General features: G+C 38.3%; 1 protein-coding gene across 4 annotated transcripts in view; it reads right to left on the bottom strand.

Moving 5' to 3' along the window:
* Nucleotides 1–27,157, bottom strand: part of bean1 (brain expressed, associated with NEDD4, 1) — a 47,929-nt gene that overhangs the window by 10,151 nt on the left and 10,621 nt on the right. For all 4 annotated transcript variants that reach the window (XM_005473684.4, XM_025897414.1, XM_005473682.4 and 1 more), the window contains 2 exons: nt 4,759–4,962; nt 4,183–4,318 (listed from right to left, as the gene is read on the bottom strand). In XM_005473684.4, coding sequence (XP_005473741.1) covers nt 4,183–4,318; nt 4,759–4,962 — 340 coding nt within the window. The remainder of the gene's footprint in view (nt 1–4,182; nt 4,319–4,758; nt 4,963–27,157) is intronic.

The raw sequence follows: 27,157 nt of genomic DNA, 5'->3' as shown, positions 1-27,157 counted from the left end.
AGCGACGCGACCTCGGAGTTAAACGCTGAGATCGATCGTGCTTCCAGGAAGCTCCACGGGGCTGTAGACGCGCCTCAGGGCGATCCGGAGTGGAGTTCTGCCGAGGACTTTTACTGGGAGGGTATCGTCCTCTAGCAGATCGGAGGTTGAAGTTTTGCGAGGAAGGGGAGCGACCGGAGCCGCTGTATTGTTAGATGGAGCGGAGAGAGGAGTTCCAGGGAATGCGAATGGCAGAACTGACGGCTGTGCGGCGAGGACGGCTGCTGGAAGGCGCGCCGGACGGGCCGGCTATAATATGGCACTCCACGGCGGCTCCGCTAGGAAGATCGGTTTGCAGATCCCGCACTGCCAGGGGAAAATCAGGCGGAGAAGGAGCGAGGTCTTGGTCCGATGGGCTGAGCGACGGGGAATTCGTGGTGATGAGCTGAAGGGTGAGTAGGAATCAAGCTCTTAGGATTTGCGAGGCGTCTGACGACGAGGAGTGTTCGCATGAAAATGAGAACAGCGGGTATTGGAGAAGGGGGGCTTTTATAGCCTGAGGCCAGAAGGGGCGTGAAGGAGGAGTGGTCCCGCTCCTGAAATTCAGATGATATCTCCACTTTATGCAGCTCTATGGAGGTTTACTTTACAGCAAAGCAAAACCCCCCAAACTTTCACATGCAATGAATAAGAAAAGCCTGTCAAAAGCATTGGATGAAGTGGTTTGCCATTGATACAAGTGTGAAGAATGTTGCTGCTTCCTTTTTCCTACTAACAGTCATGGTTTATTTAAACCCAGATATTTCCCAGACTTCTAACCTTAACTTAGAAGATTTTGTCTAAACATTTGTCACAGTAGAATAAGAAGTCACACACATGTCAGCAGAAAGGGAGGACCTCTGGCATGTATTCATGCAATGGTTATGACGCTCTATAGAGCTGAACACCAGACAGCTCTTGCTTACAGCATATGGTCTCTGTGTGTCGGTGCAAGTGTGTGTATTTGTGTGTGTAAAGCCGACATGTTTCTGCTCTTTACCACTGTGAGAGGTTCTTGCCTGTGGAGTTAAACTGTAGATGGTGCTGCTACTGTGTGTGAATCATACCAAAAACTGATTTGATTTTTTCAGCATAAAGCAGAAACAATATGAAACCTCTATATGACATTCAACAAATCAGTTTTCATCATATCAAATTACTCTTAGTGCCAGAAAACAATAATCAGGTGTCTACTTTCATTTTCCTGCTTTTCATCTCTTTACATTACCAGTTTGTGCACAGTGGGAAGATTAGTTTCCTCCTATGAGATGACAAGTGACACTGTGCAGAAATTGCTTTACAGCTTAATAACATGAGAAAACGCTTCCTGTATTTGTCAGACACTTGCAGTTAGTGTCACGCAGCCTGACACAGCAACGGCCAAATTATTGCAAACGCCTCAGCTGCTCCTAAACATGTCATTATTGAATGTTACGTGAAAAGTCACAAATGCAGGCTGCTGTTGCTCCATTTATTGCTGTACAACTGGTAAAACACAGGTAACATCTCTGACTGCCTGCCTCTGCAACATGTAATTTACAAGTAATTGCATATTATATATCAACAAAGAAGCAAATGTGATTCTAAATTCTATATAATTCCAAGCTTAAAATACAAATGGATAAATTGTAGTTTTCCATCCATAGGTCGTACTATCCATATACTGCTGACCAGAAACTAAGATGTTTCCACCGTTATAGGATCAGAATCGGCGATCAGACCAGCAGCATACGCTGTGACACTCGAGACCAGACATAATAGTGGACAAACCTCAGCCTAAATTTGAGCAACATGACATAAATATTTCTTTTCACATGCTCACCATAACAGATTTGAAAAAAAAATATTAATAGATCAGTATCTGGACACATGTAAGTGGCAAACACAAAGCAAATCAAAAGCAAACAAAGCTGTGACGTTAATGCTTATTTAAATCTTCTCAATACTGGACGAGAATGTCACACGTGCCTTCCTACACTATGTGCTCCCCAATGCTATTATGCAAATCAAATCAGAAAGAAAGGAATCTGTGTCCATGCATGTGTGTGTGTGTGCTTGCTGAGCTTCTCCCTGAGAGGAAGCAGAAGCTTTCAGTCTCCACAGGTGAGGCGCTGATCCGCAAGCGTGACTTTTTTTTTTCTACCAGACTTTGTGTGTGTACGTGTGTGTCGGAAGTGTAACGTTCACAGTCTCAGCAGGTGAGCTGTTGATCTGAGTTCTCTGAGTTTTCCTCAACCATCTGTGGCCTACACACACAAAAATATGCACGCCCACACACGCTCTGATCATATGACTGCAACTACCTGCTTCTTCACAGGGTACCAAACAATAATTTGCCAGCACTATGGTTACAAAAAAAAAGTGTGATTTGAATGTATGGATGTGAGTGTATGTGAGTTTGTGCATATGCGTTGGTTGGCTGCTGTCCTGTAGTCCAAGCCAAAAAGTACGTCTCACACGCAGGCGGTCCAGAACATTCTGGTTTCCTGCCAGAGTACTGACGTAGCGCACTAGCTCCCCTTCCTTTTTCCTGCTCTCCTCTTTGCTTTCTTTCCTTTTTCTTGATAGAAAGCTGAGGAGTTGTTCACAGTTACTCTCACATTTCCGCTGTTCAAACTGAAATTCTCTAACTGCGTATGGGAGCAATTTGTCGCCCACATTAGGCCCTACAGCTCAAGCATCATGTAACACCCCCAAACCCTGCTGCTACCAGGTGTATCCCTTCACATATGAGGTTTGACCAAAAACAATAGCAAACTTCACAATTAAAGTCCATATGGAGCATTTTAAACCTTTGTCAGGGAGACAAAAGGTTAACTCACTTAAAACAATGTGCCTTGTAGTGTTTTGATTTTTAAGTTCATATAAAATCAATCATAAAAACGATCATAATCCAGGAAGCACTACAATTCTTATTTACCTTCTATGTGAACTGAGGAGATGAAGATGGGAATCCTCGATCATGTCACATGCAGCAGTTCTGCGATGCTCAATACATTGCACATGACAATATCTTTGTAACTACATAAGAAAAGAGCAAAAAGCTGGATTTCTTTCTGCAATGTGGTGCCATTGTGTCTGTTTATTACTATTATTATTAAATTTCAGTGAGTCATTTCAGTAAATTATCTCTCCGATATCCTCGTTATCCCTGTTGTCTGACAATAATTGTGGAAGTGATAAGATGTAATGTCATATCAATCACGTACTGCAGATGGATGACAGTCCTGGATAATCATGAAATAGAGTGTACACTTGGTGCCAACAGAAAGGGAGAACTGTAAGCAATATCCTCTGATAAACCATAAAATAAAATGATATGTGCAGTTGTATGACAATTATTCCCTCTGAGTTATAGACTACAGATCATCCACCCCTGAACAGAGTAAAGTGTTTGAACGGTTCTAAAGAACTGTGATGAGAATGAAGCACACACATATGCACTGCAGGGGAGGGATTTATGTGAATTATTAAAGTTGCCAATTAGACCAGCTGACATTTAGATCAAAAACACCATGACACTGGCTTTTAGCAAGTCCGTTCTTTTTCTCTCTCTCTCTCCCTCTTTCTCACACACATGCACATATTCACAGCCAACCTTGCAAAGGGCACCAAAGGTAGCACTGCTCTCTAATAAATGAATTACCACAGAAAAAAGGTCAAACCAAGTGGCCAAAGAACAGTGAATGATAGTGTATGAGTGGTCACTTATATTTCATACTTGACATTTCACATATATGCCAAACGAAAGGCTCTTCTTTCTTATTTTGCCAATATACTGTAGTGGGTAGCTGAGGAAAGGCAAAAAATTCCATTTGACTTGTTTTCCTAATATTTTTTTTGCCAGAAAAAAGGAATTTTCCAAAACCAGAGACCTTCCCGCTGCTTTAAATCTGAGTAATTATCACGTGGTATGTATAAAAAAAACAAAACAAAACAAAACAAAAACAAAGCGTCCTTCTGTTTCCAATTTTTAACAGGTGTCTACCAGTATTTCACCTTCATATTTAGTGTAAAGAGATCACAATAGTACATTTTCATTTACATTTTGTTGTAATAAAGCAATAGATCTATAGTAGATTAACCTTTTCCTCTGAAAAGAGGGTTTTGTATTTGAATACTGACATCTGTTACATAGGCATCTTAAATTCAAAAAGCACTTACCGTGGTGGGGAGTCAGGATACACACTGTTTATCTGAGACTCTCTGTATGAGTCAAAGTCTAAACCAGGAGGAAAGTCTTCCAAGCAGCTAGACCTCAGTTCACCTGCTGAACCTCCATAAGAAAAACTATCTTGTCCTGTGGAGACACAAAAATCAATTTCGTGCTGTGCTAGAATTAGACTTTTGTCATCTGGGGACATTCAGTAACTTCGATGGACTACAGTTTATTTGAACCTATTACGTGGTGCTCTTCTACATTGCATCTCATCTCATACTCCAGCTGTGCTTTACATATCAGCAACTACTGTATTTAGAGCTGACTTTTTCATATTTCAGTCTGGTATCGTGTCCTAATCTGTAATTAACCCCAAACCTACCCAACCAATTTACGTCAATTTTATCTTGTGGCATGAGACTCAAAAAGATTTAAATGTATAGTCATACCTGAAGTCATGCACATATCAAGTTGCATATTAACTTAATGTCTTACGATGCTGTATTTACATTCTAATGGGAGCCTGAAAAGTTACCAAAAAAGGAAGTTCTAGAATATGTCAAGGTGTGTCACAGACTGACCATAGCTTGCTCGAAGGTGAGGGTTTCGGAGTCGACTGTCTTTGCGCAAGCTGCCGACGATGATGGTGATGCATGAGAGGAAGAGGACTAGACCTATAACGATCCCCGCCACCACCAGCGGAGACACCAGGAGAGATGCCTCCCCTCCTGACTCCCTCTCACTCCGGCAGTCTGGGTACTCCCCATGGCTCTGGTTGGAGCTCACTGAGGGAAACAGAGAGAGATGGAGGTCAGGGTGGAGTGTGTATTTGTGTGATTCAGTGTGTTGAATGTTCACATTAAAAATGATTTTAACTACTTTAAAAATAACTGAGGTTTGAGGGAGTGCACCCTTAAAGTTAAATATTAAACTGTTTCCAAAAAGCCAACAAAAAAATGAAAAAATGAAAAAAACAACAAAACTTGAAAGTCAACACTGAAGAAAATGTAAAAAGCAAATGTCCAAGAATTATGAGGTGTGGGCTTAATACTTTTCCATTTCTGTTTTAATAATTAATATTCACAGACATACAGCAAATGTTACCATTTCTCCACATCGAGCACAAAGAGCAAGACAGCTGTCCATCTGTACATTAAACTTGTATCCAACTTGGTGTTGTGAAGCTGGTATTTTTCTGCCAATATAACCCAATGACACATTTCTCAAAATCAGTCATCACAAGCTGCACTGCTGAAACACTTTCAACTGTCATCTCTAGCACTATCCGCCTCCTGAACCGTCATAAATGGTATCCATCTATTTTGTGAATCAATTAATCAATTCAGGGTGACAGGAACTGGAGCTAATCCCAAATGTCATGGGGTGAAAAGGAAGGTACACCTTAAACGTGTCACTACAACATTTCAAGGCTAACACTGAAAAAGACATCTACGTATTTATGGCACAGAATGACTAATTAATCCAACATTCATGTCTTTGCATTGTGGGTAGAATCCAGAGTTTGCAGATGAAACCATTGTCCTGTACCCTTCTAGGTGTAATGAGCTGCAGCACAGCTGGATGTTACAGTCATGTCAAACATCCCATGGCTTGAAGAACCACCTTAAGCAGCAATCATTTTCTCTATGACTTTATTAGTTTCTCACATCACTGTGGAGGAATTTTGACCCACTCTCTTTTACAGTAATGCATTGGTTTATTGAGGTTTTTGACATTCATTTGTACACAGCTCTCTTAAGGTCCTACCAGACCATTCAATCAGATTGAGGTCTGAACTTTAACTGGACCAACACCTTCTTTTTCAGCCATTTTGTTGTAGATTTGCTTCTTTGCTTGGAGTCGTCCTGTTGCCTGATCCAATTTTAGCCAAGCTTTATCTGTCTGACAAATTGCCTCACATTTGATTCCAGAATACTTACAGAGGTATACAGAGGAGTTCATGGCTGACTCAATGCCCAGGTCCTGCGGCTGAAAATCAAGGTTTTCACCAAAGTCGATGCTGTGCGTTACTTTTCGTAAAAGGTCGGCATTAAGTTCTGTGAAACCTCTCTTTGTCACATGACTGTGGGGGCATTTGTTTCTCAGTAACATGCGAGTTCTTTTAATTAGTATAGTCATGTCCTTCCTGAGAAAAGCCTTGATATTACGTTATGGAGCATTATCATACATCAGCAGCAGTTGCATTTGTCTGTCTCTTGTCTTGTGCAGAATTTAACTGGTTTGTCAAAACCAATTTTTTTTTTTTAACGAACCATTGTCCAGGTTGTGGTCAGTAAAGTATGTTTTACCGCATATATGGATGGTAGAAGCATTTGTGGTTATTCTCCACCACCAGATGACACCATAAGTTATAAAGTGTTGTTTTCTGAAATTTCCTTCCTCTACATTTTTTGATTCACTTGTCCATAAATAAATTAAAAATTAGTCAAAGTTAAGTTCGCCAGGGCTCGTTCCATCTGTCGATCAGATATCTGGTTTTATGACGACAACAGTATACCAGGGGGTCATGTTATGCAACTGCTGTCTTGCCCTGCACATTGTACTGCCTCCTCATTCTTTCTCCTTCCCTTCCTCTTCCCCCCTCTTTTCCAGCTCTCTCTCCCCGAGGACTTATTCCATTTCAGTGTGTGACAGATAATTAGACCTAGAGTCTAGGCACACAGTCTCTCTCTCTCAGTCATCATCATCATTAGATTACAGACCGATCCTGTTCCTCTCCATTTCTGTTTAATGTCTCATCTGTCTGTTTGTTCTGCCTCTCCAGCATCAGCCTGTTTCTCTGTCTGCCTTCTTATCTGTCTTCCTGCCAATCACTTTGAATCAGTCTGTCCACATTCACAATGCAGGTGAAAGAGAAGACTTCTTTATTCTTTTCCTTTATTTTTCTGTTGCAGTTGTTTTGTTCACTCTGCACTAAAAGTGTTCCAATATTGTCAAGCTATTTATTGTGTTGTGGATAATTAATGCCATTTAGATTTATTATTTGTGTATCACTGTGTAGTTTAGATGTTATTTCTCCATATTATCGGAGGGTGAGCTCATTGATGCATCGATTAAAGGACCATTGCACAATTCTATAGCTCGCCCACTGTGTGTACTATATCAGTTCCTCAAAATAAAGTATGTATTCTCTGATTTGACTTTAATTATCTTCTTAAATGATGCAATGTTGTTTTTATGTATTCATAAACATGCTGTAAATGTACTGTATTTATTTATTTAACTGTAGCAACACATTCAAGTAGGAGTACATTATACTAGATGTGGAGATGAATATTTATACAATCAAAACCATAAATTTCAGTTTACCTTTCATCACTGAATTCATGCTAACACCGTCATCATAATTCTTTTTGTTTCTTTTTGCCTTTCAAAAGGCATTAATTTAAACAGAAACTGTATTTAATTCATATATTGAAGTTAAATATCAATAGAAAACAATGGTCCCATGATCCAGTCACATGTCTTGTGACTGATTGTAATAGGTTTTTTTTGGTTTGGTTTTTTGTGTTGCTGATGATAATGATTTTAAATAAAAGCAGTCATCCTAATAATCAGTTTCACAGTTTAACAGGCAGGGTAGACATCCGTAGGATAGAAGCAATTCGAACTGGGCAAGTCCCTTCACCCATCTGCTCCATTTGAGCTCTGCACTGCCTCCTGGGTACGACTCATAGGATCAGAGACTGGACTACTTAAACAGACAGCCGATCCAAACTTCCTGTACTGGGGTTTTTTTGTTTTACAGATCAACACAATATAAGCATATTTAGAAAATAATGATGATAAATGAAAGTGCGTATCAGTTATTTATTCACATAACATGCACATGCAAGAGGCAATGTGGATACTGTTCACAGTAGTTCACTTCCTTAAAATTGTTGGTCTGCTTGCCAATCAGTTCCACTTGAACTTGCGGTACAATCAGTTGATTTCAGGAAAATAGCGACGCAGTCTACAGCGCGGCTATGGACATCCCTTTTATTTTTTTTGCACAAAAGGACAAGGGCATGATGGTAAAGTGCAAACTGTATCCAAGACAGAACTTTGAAACACACAGACAGCATGCTAACACTAAGCTAGCCAAAAACCCAGAATCATGTTAAAGCTGAGTGAACCGATCTTGAACTTCAACAGGTAACAAAAGCAGTGATGAAGAGTCAGGTTACAGCCTCTATTTATACCTGTTCATGTTTCTCTAGAACCCAATGAGAATCAGTAAGAGCACTGATAAGGAGTCAAATCGATAAGTGATGCTGACAACGGAAATGGAATTGCTAAATTCTTATTTTCAATTAATCTTTGATTTCCATCCTTAGTGCACATATTACCACAAATTCCTTCTGGAGTTCAGTGAGGGACTAAAATATTATTATTATTAACTTTTCTTTGTGTCTTGTTTGTTTGTGTGTGCATTTGTGTATTTTAAAACAGTTCAACTACTCAGTATTCAACAAATACTGAGGCCATGGAGGTGCATTTGCATGCAATCCTCCGTCAAGCCCACAACACGAAGACCGTGTGTGATGTGATAAATGCAACAAAGATCAAGGAAGAAAGGATGGAAATCTTGATTTATATTCTTCCACAGCAGGGGCAAAGCTAAAAAACAAACACTAACACAAATCAGAACTACAGCAGCCCACGTAACCAACAGTTGCCTGAAATATTTTTGGCAGTGCAGCCAAGTAACCGTGGAGAGACAGAACATATAGAAGCGCGCCTTTAAAGCTTTGCGTAGCATTTACACCAAAACAACACAGGGATATTTTGGAGTCACTAGAACTGGAGTCTGGAGACACAGATGGAGACATCCATCTGATGCATTTGCTGTTTCCTTTAAAAAAAATTTTTTCTGTCTTTAGCTGCAATGAATGTAAAGCAGGAGGAACAATCAAAGTCTCTAAATGATTTACACTCACAATATTATTTTCATTTCAGTCTCTGGGCTTCTCCATTGCTTTTTTCTTTTCTCTTTCTCCCTTGAATGTCTATGTCCATAATTCTGTTGTCAACAGTAATTTGGTTTAACACATTTCCCCGAGAAGAGGAAAATGTTCTCTCACCCCAAATGATTCTCAGCGGACCTCTCTACTCTCTTGGTAATGTCTCCTCTCTCGCACACTTCTTTGTCTCCTCTCTCCCCTAACATGATTTTCTCTTCAATTCTCTTCTCATCTCTTCCTCATAAACTCCATTTTCTCTCATTCTCTCTAGAGAGAACTCACAAGGAAATCTATAATTGTATAGATTTAAATTTGCATAAACCTTGCTTCCTTCCTTCCACACATATGCACATAAACATCTATCTTTGTGAGGAGATTCACTAACGTAGCCATCTCAGCTGAACTCCTAGCCCTAGTCCTAACCTCTAAAATACACTGCACAAAAACATTCACTTAAGGGGACACTAAATCACAACAAAACACTAAAAAACAAAGTCAGCTAAACTTCAGGAACATCAGTCTCTGCAGTTAGGAAGCATAAACAACTGTGAATCCATTTCACCTGCTTATGCATATGAAAGTGACAACCGGTGCACTGGATTGGCAACAACAAGCCAATACCCCCCACAGGGAATAGTTTTGCAGGTGGTACATCCAGGTCCATTCAAGTTGCACAGGCAGTTTAGCTCATGGCACATCAGTAGTTGCTGTCACAAGAAAATTTATCTCCCAGCACAGTGTCAAGAATGTGGAGGAGATACCAACAGACAGCCCTTTACACAAGCAGAACTGGACAGGGCCATAATAGGACATCAATCAAGCAGCAAGACCAGCATTTGCTCCTTTGAAGGAATATGAACAATGCCTACAAAATGATCTCTGGCAGACTATTCATGTGCATGTTTCTGACCAAACTATCAGGAACACACGCCGGGATACCTTAGTGGGACCTGTGCTCCCAACCCAGCGTCATGCAGCTCAACTGGCATTCACCAAAGAACACCAGAAATGGTCACTGACGCACCGTTCTCTTCAGGTAGATTGCAAACATCCTAAATTTTGCAGCTGTGTGGTGGTCCTGTCCAGTGCTCCTTGTGTGTCTTGATATCTCCTTCATGCTTGAGACTATGCTGGAGGACATGGCAGATCTTCAGCATGTAAGAATTTGTCATCCTGTAGGGGCTGGACTAACTATTCAGTTTAGAACTATTTAGACTATTTAAAATGTTATTTTTAATGTGAAATATATAAAATAATAATCTAACACATCTGTTCATTTGCATACTTAAATTTCTAATCTGTTTCCACTCACAGTGGCAATCACTTCTGCTTACACTTCAATAAAATAAAATTTCCTTAATGACAAATAAAGTGTGACTGGTGCACATGTGGGACACATTTAACAGCTGGTTCTCTCAGCTGGTCTGCATCTGCCTTTATTTACAGTTCTGTGTATCTTCACAATTAGACATTATCATGCTAATTTAAAGACCTCATAATGTACCTGATGGGTGATAATTTGTTTTTATATTACAGGTGAATATAAAGGAGAATAAGGTACTAATAGATACTCAAAAGCTATGTTGTTAAATCCCTGCTATAAGGAAAAATTGCTCTTGGACATTGCAATGCAAAGTCATGCATTTGAGCTTGCTCACTGGGATTGGTTAATGCTCTCTTACTATATCATACATCATCATATAGCTTCTTACTTCTTATTGAGGAAGAATTTGCTTCATACAGCACCATGGATTTTATTGTCCTATAAGGCAGCTGGGCAAGGCTTTTGTTCTTTCCTCTTTAATATGATTTAAGACACAAGGAGAACTTAAGTGATACATAGAGTAAAGTAAGAGCGCGGGGAGAAGGCAAGCACAATAATTTTGGAGTGAGGGTGACAGGGAAAGGAAAAGGGAGGGAACCCTTGTAATAAAAGATGATAGTGTTATATTTCACAAAACCCTGAGGGGACTGGACGCAGCTGCAGAGATAAGGTACAGAAGGATGAGAGAAATTTTGCTTGCATGTACATGTGTTGGTGATTCTGGGTTAGATCAGCCTTAAAGTGTAAATACTATTTTAAAAAATGACATTTAGATAAATATAGGTGAAGCTTTGACAACGCAAACTTCCACCAAAGCTCAACGGGAGAAATTTAGTTCATAAACTCAAACTTTCTTAGGAGAAGCTATAAATTTAGTATGGTATGGAAAACACGTGGTTTTGTGTGAGAAGGTATATGTCTATTATCCAAAAACAAAACTAACCCCCCCCCCAAACACATTTAGAACCACCTGCTTTATATTATGATGGTCTCAAAAACAGCATCTGTTGATCTGGAATGTTAAAATGTTGCTGAAATTTAAGTAGACAACATATTTGGTTAACATTTATTTATCTTTACTGTTGTTTCCTAAAATTGGATGTATTTATTGTAAGTAAATTGATGCACACTTTAATTATAAGAATTTTGAATATACACTAAAAAGTGTCACAGTTAAAAGCTGAGTAAAATAAAAGCCATGCTAGTAGAACTATTCATACGATTGATCCAAATTCAGACATTTGACATTCAAATTCAGATTGAAGTGGATTGGCAGACAGTCAAACAAAAATCCACTTTAATTAGTACCAAAAAAACATAGAGGAACCAACTGACACAATAACCTGAAAAAAGAGAAAATGCAGATTAAAAATATACACTAAAGAGATGAACTAACTCAAGACAAAGCATAAAAGTCAAAACATATAAAGCCACTTGAGCACCTGTCATTTAACATAAATCATGAAGTAGCACAAAGAAGGATTGTGGCAGGACGTGGTCTGTAATGCTGCTGGAGGCAGGATGGACACACCTGCGTGGCATCTCCAATCATGCCTCACCTGCATAAAAAGCTGGTCCTGACTGTCATGATTGTTGTTGTTTGTATTTTGGTATGTTGAGCTGGCAGTGGGAGAGCTGCAGTGTCTGAACAGCAACAGTGTGTGTGAAAACTGGTGTTAATAAAGATGCTGAAAAGCACAGGAATGTCATTGGGTCTGCTGTGGTTTGTTACAAGGACTAATAATAAAAATTCCAGGCAATTTAAAACAAACAGAGGGAATGAAAAATAAGTAAGAGTCATCACAAAGAGCATAAAAAAACATGCTTAAAAGTCTGCAAGCAAAATCCTTTATACCAATATTATAGTAAGATTTTCATTATCAATCAATCAATGAAAACTTTATTAATAGAGCACTTTTTATACAACAACCACTACAATTATCTTAAAATTAATTCTGAAGCAGACAGGAAGCCAACACAGAGACTTCAAAACTGGTGTAGCCATGTAAACCAGGGTCTCATCAGCATAACTATAGAAAAAAAAATGCAACCAATTTTTGATGAAAATATTGCAGTTAATTTTAAATTGGTTGAGATAGTCACTGTGATGACTTGCAAGCTAATCTGGAGATTAGCACATCACAGTCATAATGGATTTATGACCTCAAAGTTTGACTGGACAGGAGCCAGGCTGACCCACCAGTAAAGGGCCTGCTGAACCTCACAACCAAAAAACAATGGACTATCCGGGAGATATCCAGCACCCAGTTCTGTTTTACCTGTATTATTATTTTATTTATTTAATTTTAGTTTTTGATAAAAGGGGAAAAAAAAGTTTATTCCTTTCCTAAATGTACACATCCCAAACATGCTTTTCCTGACAAAAACTCTCTGAGCTGTACTTCATTATTGTTTCAGCTCTTACCTGGGAGCATAACTGTATGAAGTAATATTAATACCACATTTGAAAAAAATATATTCATAATTTTGAGAATAAACTAGAAATTTTGAAAATCAAAATACTATTCTAGAAAAAAGAGAGAATAAAGTCAAAATGTGGAGATTAAAGTTGTTTTAAGCCAAACAACTGCCACTGCTTCTGTGTGATCTACAAAATGCCTTGTGTTGATGTATTAGTGAAACAACTTAATCAGCTGTTATTTTGTGTCTTATTGTGTGTTATATTGTGATACAATGTACATCCTCTTTATTGCACAGGGGGTGTAACAATTAGTATCATGCCATGCCTCCTGATAACATTTCCTATGGGTAGCATTAGATTGTCTGCATTTCTCACTGTTTCTATTTTAAGCTTTTCATTTTTGTACTTTTTTTTTTTTTACTGTACTAATATTTCTACTTTTGTATTGTTTTGACTTTTTCAAACTATTTTGATTTTAATGTCAAACGTTTGATTTTAATTTCAAAATGAACTACTTCTTCTTCTTCTTCTTCTTCTTCTTCTTCTTCTTTTCTTTTTTTTTTTTTTTTTTTTTTTTTCCTGAATGTGGCCTAATACCCTAAAACTTAGAATAAACATAGCATTTTAATTAGAAAACAAACAAACAAAAAATAAATAAAAGAAAGGTCTGGCAGGTACTTTAGTAAAGCTGTATTGTAATGGTTACTGGAATTTTTTTTTTCCAATAAGAATTGTGCTGTGTACATATATGTACACATTCCTGTTTCATATGTCTCATTACTGAAGAAAAAAACAGTCTGATCCTCCAAAAAGGCTGGCTAGGGCTTTTGTGCCCAGGCGTCTGTAACTTGATGATCCGGGCATGAATATAAGCATGTATCTAATTTCACAATTAATCCTTGGATATTTATCTGGTGTTAAAGGTCAAACTGCGTCTAATAAATGCATGTGTACCTATCCAGACTGGTGACTCACTAAGGGTGTCATAAACTATAAAGGTTAGAAGCTTCTCATATTGACTGCTGTTGTGCATGCTGCATCACTTTATACATTAGCTGCACAAATTATACAGAAGCATCAAGCAGCTGCTCAAATTCAATGTGACAGCTTGTCGTTATGCGTTACAGCCACCTTCTCTTCAATATGAAGTATACTATAGCACTGACTCAGTGTACATCCATTGACACTGAGGCAGAAAGAGTTTCTCCTGGAGAAGGGTTTACTAGGTAAAAAGAAATCAACTCAAGCCAATAGTGACATCACTGTCAGACAATGAGTATCAAGGAAAATATCTTAAGGTATATAACACTGAAATCAAAGTGTAGAAAAAGTTCTTTGTGCCTAGTTTTACATTAAAGCATGATTACATTGTGAGGAAGCAAGACTGATTCTTAAAAAAATGCTATAGGCTTATTTGTTGAAGATGACTGCATTGCAGTGGAAGACTTAGGAAAATCATGAAACCCTAAAATGGTAATTTATCAACTCAAATCATAAATAAATTACCTTTTTATCTTTTCTCTCATCCATCTAAAAAATTCACATTTTCCTAGAACATCTCAACTGAAAGCACAAATTTATCCTTTATTGTGGGTAGGGTTTTGTTTTTCTTGGCACACTTTAGCCCCTTTTCCATTAGTACTTACTCGGATCGACTCGTCATGGGTTGCCATGACTCTACTCTGACTGGTTTTCCATTACAATCCAGTACTACCTAATGTACGTGATTTCGTCATAGCAACACTGCAGAGCGGGGTGGGACACTCTCACGACTCATCGAGTGACGCTACTGACGACTTCACATTTTAGTACCTGCTCAGATCGCTTGGAACCCTGGCTGAGCAGGTACTAAAAAACTAGCTGGTACTATGACCTACTGGAAAACCCTGAAAACCATAGTGAACCGTGCTGATTCAATCAGAGTAGGTACTAATGGAAAAGGGGCTTTTGGGCTCCTTAGTAACCATCTTCTGATGGCTGCTGACAGAAGGATAACATGCCAAATCAGAAAACTCACACTGATTTTTTTGAACGGCCTCCATGGTCACCAGATCTCAAGACAATAGAGCACATTTGGAATGTGTTAGAACAGGAAACTGGCAATCATGGATGTGCAGCCAACAAATTTGCAGCAACTGTGTGACGCTATCATGTCAAAACAGACCACAGTGTCTGAGAAATGGTTCCAAAACCTTTTTGAATCTTTGCCACAAATAATTAAGGGAATTCTGAATGCAGAAGTGGGTCAAATCAAGTGCTCGCAATCTCTAACAAGTACTGGATTAGTGAAGGGTGAGTGCATATTATATATTATGAAAACAATTATTGCATATACAATATTATGACATTTAGTTTTTGTTGGTGCACTGGGATATATATTAATATAATATATCCAACCTTACAGAAAGCACAGATAAAATATGATTAGCAATGTAAAGCCTTAACCATTAAATAATTGCCAGAAAATTATATTTTTTGAAACTATAGTATTTACTGAACATTCCAACAAATTAAATGAAATAAAATATCAATTTGCATAATTTTTATCATTTTTGCTACATTTGTGCAATTTTTGCTCACAGTCACACTGTGTCTGACTGGTTAGCTGCAGTGGTAGATAAAGTGGGGTGTAAGATAGCAGATACATATGTTGTGAGTCAAAGAAATTTTTATTCTATGCAAGTAATGGCAGAAACAAAATCTCATTTTCAAAGGAGATGATAAAGTTTGACCACCCTTATTTGGAGAAAAAAAAAAATGAAAATATGAAATGAAAATATGGTAAATCAAGAAGCAATACAGTCATTAGGAGATGTTTCTCATAACATAGCATGGAGCATTTCTGTAGGCAGTAGAAAGATGAATTGGTTTTGGTGATTTTTCACTTACCTTTAGTAACATACCCAGTTAGTCCTGTTCACTATCTAAATATTTGCCTTATATAAATAAATGGATTTCTTGCATATAGCTTTATTTATTTTCATAAATAGGATCAAAGGATGGGTTGTTTCAAAGATAACAACACACGATCAAAAGATTGCATAGGAAGTGAGTTGTTTTTAGGGGACTGATTTTTTTTTTCAAAATCTCTGTATGTCTAGAAAATGTGTTTTAAGTGAGCTCATTCATTAGCTAATGGACAACATTTAGCACATTTGACACTGAAGGGCAATTAAGCCAGTTACACATAACAATCAGTATCAATGCAATTCGTTCAGGAGGCTCATTAGGGTGCATTATCATCATTGCAAGTGTCTGACCACACAGCAGGGGTTTCAAGCCAATCAGCCTAAGTGATATTGAAGACATCTCAACCACACTATACGGCCATTTACCTTGTTAGCGTGCAGTCAATAAATTAAACATGCTTTTCAATTTGAAATGGGGATATTTTGACAGCAGTATTATGGATACATTAACAGTTGCACATCTTTTTATTTAAATACTGTGACTGATTTTGTGTCATTCAGTATTCTTTAATAGATATGTCTGTTTCTTTTTGACCGTTGCAGTCTTCAGCATTAAAACAAAATCTTCCATTCGTTTTATTCTTATGAACCTTAAACTCTTCAGCATCTCAAAAGGGTTTAATGAATGAAGAGTTTTCTATCGTTGGGAAAAACATACACCCTTTCCCTCCATTTTTAATGCACATTTCCTGTTCAGTATTCTGTAGTTGAAAGCAAATATGCTTTGAATGTTCTTAGGGTTGCATTTAAGACTTCTTTGTGGATGATTGTAGCAGAGGTGCTAGAGCGGGGCATCTACAAATCAAAAGGTCAGTGGCTTAATCCCTGACTCCTACAGTCTATGCGTCGAAGGATCCTTAGGCAAGATCCTCAGCAAATTCATCAAAGTGTGTGTATCAATGTTTGATAAAAGTAGTTAGGTATAGGTAAGCTGAATGAAAATGTGTGACTGGGTTAACAGATACTAGAAAGAACTATGAGTCCTCAAATTGAGTAGAAAGGTGCAGTGCAAGTACCAGTACATTTGAAAATATTTTGACTTTGAAAGAACTAATTCTAGTCTAGAATTTGGACCTAGGGGTTAAGAGCCGGCATTGTTGTGCATCGATCATAGGTAGAGCCTAAGTGCAGCTTAGCGGACCAACATCTAGATGTTGCTGCTCATTATCACCAAGGTCCAGTTTTAAAAATATGTGGAACAATATGTCTGTTGGATATTCTTGCTTTTGCTCTTTTGGGTCTTTCAACCAGCTAACCAAAGTTGTACCATACAATGAGTTGATGTGAAATCCAGTGTTAAAAACAATGGAAATTACCACCGTCTGTGTTTCTCAAGCTGCTTTTTTTTGAAAAATGTTTATTCTTTTACCTTTTGTAGTAAATGACACTGTTGCTTCCTTTTCATGGTCAGGCCAAATTTTTAGCCAATCACTATTCAACCTGCACAAAGCATCATCTGTGTCACGCTAAGCTCATCTGGCTTCTGTGAAGAGTGCACACAAGCACATCTGGTTATGTACGTACAATTCTTACCTCTGCATAGCCAAATGGACACAAATACACTACTTTTCCAACCAGACAGCACAGACATATTGCTGTGGTTATCCACCGTGTCGGTACCGATAGGCAGTAGATAGTGAAGACGTGTGTTTACTCATTAGGAAGAGGTAGTTCCTCCATTGTTGATTGCTGCTTTAATATGAAACATCTCTCTCTGCACAATCCACACAGAGGGATATTATAGTGTTAATGTAGTTCTCATTCGCAAGACGTTGAGGCAACGCCGCTTACCTTTGCTTCACGGACGGTGTTTCTCTGAAAAGATGAAAAATTGTCTTTTTCTTTTCAGTAGAGCTCCAGAGATATAATGCCAAGGCACAGTGAACCTGTGTGTGCTAGCTCACCACCTCACAGCCGGTTTAAATTGGTTTCTCTTTGACTCGTTACCTGACTCTGTCTTTAAAACAGCTAGTGCTCAGCAGGACGCTAATGAAACTAAGAACATGTCACTTTGTACACATATTCTGAATCAGCATGTTTATAATTGTTTTTCTTTCCTTGGCACTGAATCGTTGGTGTTATTTAAACATGATGCAATCACATTCTTGTAAATTTCTTCTTCACAATGACTGACATTCTGTAATGGGTTCACTATTGCATCTAAAAGTATACAAGAAACACTACTAAGTGTTTAGTAGTCTATTAGATGTATTTTTCATAGGCACATGTTCAAAAGTGATTTTTTTTCAAATGTCTGGTAGGGAGGTTTGTCTGTTTTGACATGAAGCCAAAAGTGTTTGTGCTCCACACATTATTGTTTAGCTAATTTAAAAAAAAGACTAGAAAGAATAGAAAGTTGGTGTTTTACTTCAATATGTCTAACTTACCACTGCTGGGAGAGTCTTGACATGATTTAATTCACCTTAGTGCAGAGTTCTCATGCTTAGCAGTATAAAGGGACTGCAGAGATTTGAGTTTATTTGAAAACCCCTCTGTGTGCATCTAACCCATGCTGGATTTGCATCAGCTAGCACAGGCACTAATTAACCTCTCAGCTGGTGTCTTTTTCCAATGCAATATTACATTTATTTGTCTATCATTACAAAATAAGGAACATTTCCAAACTAATTGTTTTTGGTAGAAGCCTTCAGGGTCTCTCTTACTTTGGCTATGAGCTTTTTTGATGGTTTCTTTCGGTAAGACACTTTTCCAAAGCATTTCATGAAGCTTAAAAAATCCCAAAAAACTAGTGACATACTCACTTGCATTAACAAGCAGATGAGTGGTTGCAAGTATTTAATTAGCGCCCCAATGTATTTAAGAATTAAGACCTGCTAGATGGGCTTTTCTGAATATTTCACAAACTGGATATTTGCAAACAACCGTCTCTAGGGTTTACATAATTTCATTGGGGATTATTAAAGTATTCTGATTCTGATACAGAGAATGTTCTGAGAAGAGAAAATACCCATTGAGAAGCAGCTCTATGGGCCAGAATGCCTTGTTAAAGTCAGAGGCCAGTGGAAAATAGCCAGACTGCTTTCAGCAAAAGGATAGGATGGCAAAAGTAATTCAAATAACCACTTGTTACAACTAGTGCACAATAGCAACTCTAACTGCATAAAACCTTGAACCTTGAAGGAAATGGGCTACAGCAGGACAAGACCTCACCAGAAGCCACACAAGTTAGCTAAGAACAAGAAACTAAGGGTACAATTTACACATGCTCATTAAAGTTAGACAATAAAACATTGGAAAAATGTTGCTATGTCTGATGAATCTTAATTTCTGATGTGACAATTTCAATGGTCAGAATTCAACATAAACAAAATGAAAGCATGGATCCATCCTGCTTTCACATTTCCTCAGGCTGCTGGTTGTGGTGTAATGTTTTAGGTACACTTGGCCCTCTTAGTATGAACTGAGCATCATTTAAACTCCACAGCTTACATGAGTAGTGTTGCTACCCATGCCCATACCTTCATGATCAGACTGTACCAATCTTCAATTGGCTGCTTCCTGCAGGATAACTCGGATCATCTCAAATGGTTTCTTGAACATGAGAATGACTTCACTGTACTCAAATGGCCTCCGGTCAGCAGATCTTAATCCAATAGAGCTCCTTTGGGATGTATTGGAAATCTGCAAATCTGCAGCAACTGTATGATGCTATCATGTCAATATGGACCAGAATATCTGAGGAATGTTTCCAGCCTCTTGTTGAATGTATGCCATAAACAATTAAGGTACTTCTGGAGGCAAAAGGGGGCCCAACGGGATAATTGCAAAGTATAACTAATGAAATGGACATTTTTACACAAAGCTTATGTCATACTGTGAAGCTAACCTGCTGCTTCTGATGTTGAACACTACTATGTGTTCAGCATCAGAAGCAGCAGGTTAACATCCAGTCTGTGAACCTCTCTGGATGGCAGAAATATTCCACTGTTTGCAGAAACAATATTTTTCCTCCTTTTCCAACATGTGATTAGTCTTGACACTAAAAATATTGCTTTCAGAATGAATCAAGCCAACATGGCTATTTCTATCAGATATGCAGGAAAAAGAAAAACCTGTACCTGAAGTAGAGAAAGTAAAGAAAGAGGCTTGCAATGAAAAAATACAATAAAAGGTAGTTCTATGTTGTCAATGTCCTTCATTTAACTAATACGATGATGATGATGATAGTAGTAGTAAGAATAATAATAACATTAACACTAGTATGAAAAAATGTTGATCCTCTAAATACAACAGGATTTTTTTCAAACAGTGTCAATTTGTGAGTGCTGCAGTCATGACATTAAATGACGGATGTTATCTCTTCACTTGTGCAGTGACTGGAAAAGCTTTAAGCTTCCTACAGCCAGGTCACAGGACAACAGGAGGAACAAAGAGAACATCTCTCACTCATTCTCATCTCTTCCTCTTTCTTTCAATGCTGTCTTGCTGTTCTTCTTCCCTTTCGGTCTTTAATCCTTCCTGTTGTTGTATTGAATGAATGCCAGGAAGACTTTGGAATTGGATGAGGGAGAACATCGTCCATTAAACCATCATGTTCCATTAGCAATGGAGCAGGAAATGAAGGAGGAGGTGGAGAAGGAAAAACATGAGGACCTAAATTATATTTGAAGAAAAAAACAGCAAAGTGCCTCGCATGTGCTTAAATATTTCCTTCTACTTTAAAACTTCGGAGTAACTTCACACCTCACAAAGAAAAGCTGAGGCTACGTCCACACTAATGCGTTTTCGTTTGAAAACGCATCGTTTTCTCTCCATTTTGGCCTCCTGTCCACACTGAGACGGGAAAACGCTCTCAAAAACACATATTTCAAAACGCAGCTGTCCCGTCGCAGTCTGGACGCTCTAAAACGCAGACTTTCTAAAACGATGACGCATTTTAGTCATGTGATGCAGTCATGTGACCAATTAAACAAAGATAGCGGAGTGCATTATACAGCAGTTGTTTTGATTGCTCTCAATTCTGACAGCCCTAAAAAAGATGAATATTAGTTTGTACATGCTCCAGATAGCTTTTCTTCAAATTCTTTAATTCTCACTCACTTTTGCGCATGCGCAGTACTGGACCATAAGCGCTTTCGGCCGACTGAAAACGCTAGTGTGGACGCGGAGCGTTTTCAGACGAAAACGTCGTTTTCAAATCTATCCGGGCTAGTGTGGACGTAGCCTGAAGCACTCCTTCTCTCTCTGGATGAGAGTGTCAAGTGTGTTTGGGTGTTGTGCTTTCTGCTACATCCAAAGTGATGCCATTGAGTCCTGGAGTACATCACTACACCACGGCAGAATGTCAACCATGGGTCACACAAGCTGTTAGTAAAGCTTTCTAATGTTACCAAACTCTATACCGTTATTTATTCCTGAACACAATACTGTAGTGTGTGTGCAAATTAGAGTTTCAGTTGAACAATTTGTCATTTTTTTCTGCTTATGCTTTAAAACATAATTTTCATAAATTATATAACTGTGGATATAACTGTTTTTTTATTTCTGAAAAAGATTACATACTTCTGCTTTTTCTGATCAATTGGACAATATAATTAAAAAGCAGTGCATTAGGTGAACTATTTGTATTACATAACTTTCCCCTGTGTATAAGCTTATTTACTGTGGGCTGGCTGGTTATGTCTGTAGTCACAGAGGCAAGAAAGTGAAAAATAATGGTAAAAGTAAGAAAAGAGTAAAAAAGAAAAAACATAAATGCATGCTTTAAGCGACTCAGGAAGATGGATGAGGATGATGCGTGTTTAAGGCATTTTTCATTCATCATGTACTGAGGATTTGTTTCTTTTCACAAGGCTTTATGCAAGCTTTAAACACGTCATCCTGATAAGCGCTCATTAAGATGATGGACAACTACAGTAGAATAAACTGAGTGATGACTTGGCTACACAACGCTGACTCAGCAAAGATGTAAAACAGGCCAATGTCCAATGGACAAGAAACAAGCACAAACAACTCGGCAGGGCTTATTCCTGCAGTGTGAGGAATAGTGATATTTTAAATCGCTTGCCCATGGGCCTATGGTTTATTCTTATTAAGCTATAGCCTTAATATGCATCTTTGCATATTAAGGTCTATACTACAACTATTCCCAAGAAAGGTTGTACAATCATCGGGTAAATATAGAAATGATCAGATTGCTCTCTGATGTTATCATGTAATATAAATGTAAAACCTCTGAAGTACTTATTTTTTTTTACGTATTTTAATGCAACATTGAAATGTAACAAAATAAAATATCCACTATCAAGTGAGCTGCCTGAATCTTTTGAAAGCAAACCACAGAACATAACATAATGTAGGTTAACCAGCTTTAAAAGCTTCATATTCTAAGTACAGCTGTGTATTCATTCTTGATAATACACAGACACAGTCAGTCACACACATGTTAGTATTACATTTAGATGTGTAATTGGACGAGGTAGTATGTGGGTCACAAAACACTGCTGTGTGTGAGAATATAGGTCAGAATACATCATACATCCCCTTAATCGCTCTCTGTCTCTCGCCCTCCCATGTGAGATAGATGGCAGAGAGACATTATCACACCCTGCTGGCCCATATTCCTGCTTTCCCCTCATTTAATCATCAACCTCTTTTCTAATTCATTCATCTCCCACCATCCTTTATTGTTGCTTTGATCGCTTGTTTGGATTGCTTATCTCCATAAACAACTGCTGGCACACTAACCAGATAATTTAGATGATATTATCAATCATGAATTGTAAAAAATAATCTGTCAGAGGATTTAGGTTATCAGTGTAGCATTGTCAAACTAGCCTAAATACTAAATCTGCTTTGTCAGCATTTACACGATGAAGAATGAGTCTGAAGCATACCGAGGTTCACACTTATTAATTCTTATTGGATTTCGGCTTACTTGTTATTTAATCTGGGAAGAAATAAATACTTACAGAGGTCAAATTAGGTCAACCTTTTACCATGATTAATTCCATGCTAATTATAATGTGGAATAATGACGTAAGACTGGTATCACTCTCTATATTGGTGATTGGATAATCTTTGCTAATAGCCTAACTCCGAAACATAATTTAATTAGCTAATTAATACAGATTATAACCACACATAGTTTCTAAAACAAGGACATAGTAAATGTGACATTAGCCAGTGGTTTCTGGACTTCATAAGCCTCAAATTTAGTGTTTTGCCTGCCAAGTTGTTGGTTTTTGGAGCTAGAAGTTACCATGTTGGACACAAGCAGAATTAGTTAATGTCAGGGTGCAGGTGCTAAAAGACTAATAGAATGCTAGAATGTCACTAAGCAAAACTAGAGCACAAACTATAGCTACACACACCGCACACACTGAACTTTAAACCTGATAAAACTTGCAGTTGTTATGAATGGGGAACCATAAGCATATGACAGGTTTTTATAGCTAAAATTAGGGATTTCAACATAAGAGTCTGTGGGGATCTGTGGTTTCTGGTGCTTTCACATTGGCTTCATTTTTCAGTCCTAGAACCTGCTGATTGGTTATAACATGCAAATGTGAGTGCTCAAAGGGTTGTTACGAGGCAACTATAGCCGACTATTTGCGTCCATTGGTTGTAGAAGCAAATAGGCTACTGTTGTACTGAACACATGCATAATAAGACAGCTGATTTTACACGGCTCCAAACAAAATCCTTAACTGGTCCAGTTAGTTAGTTAGTTCAAAGTAAAATGTACTTGCAGCTGTTGGCAGTGTTGATTTGGCAGGAACCAGGAAGGGAAAGTTTTTAATGAGCAGGTGCATCAGAGACCTGGGAGGTTTACTGGGTGTCCTGTGAACTAGTTGTGTGAATGTGCAGAGGAACAGAAATACGTATTAATATTCTTTCATGCACATATGAACCACATAGTCAGACTGTGGTATCTCAGTGGTGTGCACAAAACTGAATAAATCCTACCACTGATTGCAGTATATCCTTTTTGTGATTGGTCAGTCATCCCTGGAAATCCAGTTTTGATTTATAATAACTGGAAATTATGATTGGTCAGTGAGCAGGATGGAGCCAATATAGACTGGAAAATGAGCCACAGGAATTCAGGGAGCATTTTATATCCAGCTATGATTGGTACTGTAAATCAAGACTGCAAAAAATAGCATGTTTGTACACACACACACACAGACAGCACACACACTGTACTGTCTGCTGTGTGTTCCCATGTGCACCCTTGACCATTTTCACTAAAGTCATGTGGGAAAATTCACTAAAATAAAGTGTTTTCTCACTAGAGATTGTGAAGCTCAGATGCACTTATAGATTAAGTGACTAATTTCCTGTCGCTAGGTCCTTCCACCAGTCACAACACAACACCTCCTGTCCCCTTTGCCTATCTCTTTTTTATCAAGTGAAAAAAAAAAGCCTTGAGCATAAAGGATAAAGGATAACATTTTACTGTTATCCTTCTTACATTTTAGAGCACTGTCACTTTACACAAAACACCTCAGTTGAACTGGTTAGACTTTCTGTAGGGCTGTTTCTTCTTGAGTGACAGGTGTCTTATCCTATCACACTTGGCTGTGCGGTGACAGCTGCACCTGCTTACCCCACTTCTGTTCTCTTGTGGTTCCACATTGTTGCTCTAAGCAGCTGACAAGATGGCAGTACACCCTTACTCCAGGCTTGAGTGTCCATCACTGTCTGCTTTCATCCATTTCTGCTGCTTCTCTGAAAAGGCACCCTGGGATGCATGCTGGGGCGAACACCAGCATCACTAAACCTCTTTAGTAAGTAGACCAACTGAAAAAGAAACTTCAGATTTTGAAAGCTGCTGGTGATAAAAACTGAACAAAGAGACGTTTTAAGATTGAATACTTTTTGAACTGTTTCACTACAACTTACATTTTTTTTTCCAACTTGAAAAGATGCTAAATTTCTTTTGTGCATTGCATTCTGGGAGCATTGTGCCTCAGTAGCACACTCAAAAATGACTCAAAATAACTCTTCTAACAGGAACACATTACAAACTAAAAACCTGTTTAAAGTAAGCATGTAGTACAGCTAGGATACAAGGTGAAAGAAAGTCAGGTCACATGGACTAAAACAATTACTTTTTAAAACTCCTATTCTGCTTATATTACCTGTCGTCCATCAGATTTCATGACTTGTATGAAAGCCAAAACAACATGAAGTCAAAAACAACAGCTGCCCACATTGCTATGGGCAGCTGTGGCTCAGGAGGCAGAGCCAGTCGGAAGGTCGGTAGTTCGATCTCCAGCTCCTCCAGTCCACATGTCAAAGTGTCCTTGGGCAAGATACAGATCCCCCAAATTGCTCCCAATCCGATTAAACCCCCCTTCAGAGTTTGAAACTGTGCATGATAAGCAGAGAATACTTATAAAGCTCTGTCAATGTCTGAATGTGATCAGAGTAGGAAGGCATGTATCTATGTATTATTATTATTATTATTATTATTAAATTTGATAAGTTTATCTGATAGAGTAGATTTGAAAATTTGATATGAGAATTTTGTTGTAAAACTTTCAGTTGATATTTTACCTTCATTAGTAACATTCTTGAAACCTGCCAATAATAACCTCTTCAGGTCAGGATTAGATTTAATGATATCTGTGCTGCTACAAATTGTCCTTATATACATTTATTTCTAATAGCCAAGCTGACTGAAAAAAAGTGGTCATCATTCCGAGTTCCAAAAAATGAATTTTTAACAGTTGTCTGATGACTTTCCTGTTACACAATTATCTCCATAACAACATTATCACCTTTAAAGCCTGACTGAACAGATAAAAGCTGAGAAATTGTTCTGACATTTTAAAAAGAAAGAAGCAGAGGCAGAAGTGTCCACTGAGAGTTTGACAGGCGGCCACATGCCCAGCTGGGCAATTTTTAACCTCTGCGAATAACACTCATAAGGTTGGGTGAAAATTCAACTTGGAGTCGTTTGGAAATGGTGCTGAAATCTAAAAAGTTTTTTCTTTTACAGCTATATACAATCTATTACATCTAAATCTGTCTGCTTCTAGCAACTTGTACTGTATCTGATATCCTGTACTTATATTGAATCTGCAGTGAATGCGTTTCTGTTTTTCTGTTGGGTGACTAAAGTGCGATTATACCAAGTCCAGCAAGTGCTGAGTGCACAGGGCCAACTGGAGCAGTCTCATAAATAAAAAACCAAAACAGCCATAACATCATATTACAGAATTCCATTTCAGACAGACATCTCCCCTTTGAATTAGAAGACTGATGTCTTTCTCTCCCTGACCCTTCTCCCCTTACACGCTGTCTCAGTCTCTCTTTCTTTGGGTTTCAGTGTGTAAATCCTTGTGTGGCTTTGCCCTTTTAGGTCTTTCTCTTTTTTCCTTCTTTTTCAGAAGTGCTGTGCAGGGGATATAAGCCAGAAAAGGGTGGTGGAGAGAGATGAGATGATAACAAAAAATTTAGGGAAGGGGATGAAAAAGCAATGTTTAGTTGTGTTAAAACAGCACCTGCATATCCCCTTTCCCTTCTGGACTCAATCATACACTTATACTAATATTTCCATGGATCAAGATGTTACATAACATGATGGTGTGGCATTAAATTGTATTATCAACCACCAATCATTCATTCCATCAATCGTTACAATTGACTGTTGTGAGCAATTAGATGAGTAACATCCTCTGCCTTTGACTATCTATGTAATCTTTACACATCTAGCTAACATGTGACACTGTTAACCATTTTTAAATGTACTCTAATGTTTGGCTTGATTTTCTACCTTTCTATCTTTCAGAGGATGGATGGATTTTTTTTTCTCAACTGGCCCACCTGTTAGGTTAACTGTTTTGGGACATTTCACTGTTACACAGTCCACCCTGTCAGGACCCATCCATCCATCCTTCCAATGTGATGACACTGAACAACTGAGCCAATAGGTCCATTTTATAATGACAGAGCTAATGATCTGAAGAGGATGCACTGAGTGTACTAAAGTCAGAGGGAGCCGGCGTTAGTCAATATTGGCACCAAAGACATTAGCAAAGACATTTACCCTTCACTTCTCCTTCCTCTCCCCTCCCTTGCACTTTCTCTTTTTTCTTATTCTTTGAGCCGTTCCAAGACACCTCATCCAGTTTTGCCTTTTAATCTTAGAAGAGAAACAGTTCTTTCACTCCTTCCTTTTAATTTCAGCCATGCTTCATCACTTCTGTCGCTCATTTCTTCAGGTGGTGATAGATAGAATTATTTCTCATACACAATCACTTACAGACATAACTTTGACCACCTGTGGTATGTACTAAATGCCTATGGGCCCTGAGATCAGGGGTT

The sequence above is a fragment of the Oreochromis niloticus genome, linkage group LG13, assembly GCF_001858045.2.
Source record: "Oreochromis niloticus isolate F11D_XX linkage group LG13, O_niloticus_UMD_NMBU, whole genome shotgun sequence".
Taxonomy (NCBI): Eukaryota; Metazoa; Chordata; class Actinopteri; order Cichliformes; family Cichlidae; genus Oreochromis; species Oreochromis niloticus.
The sequence above is the reverse complement of the archived record's forward strand: the minus strand, read 5'-3'. Positions and strand labels throughout refer to the sequence as shown.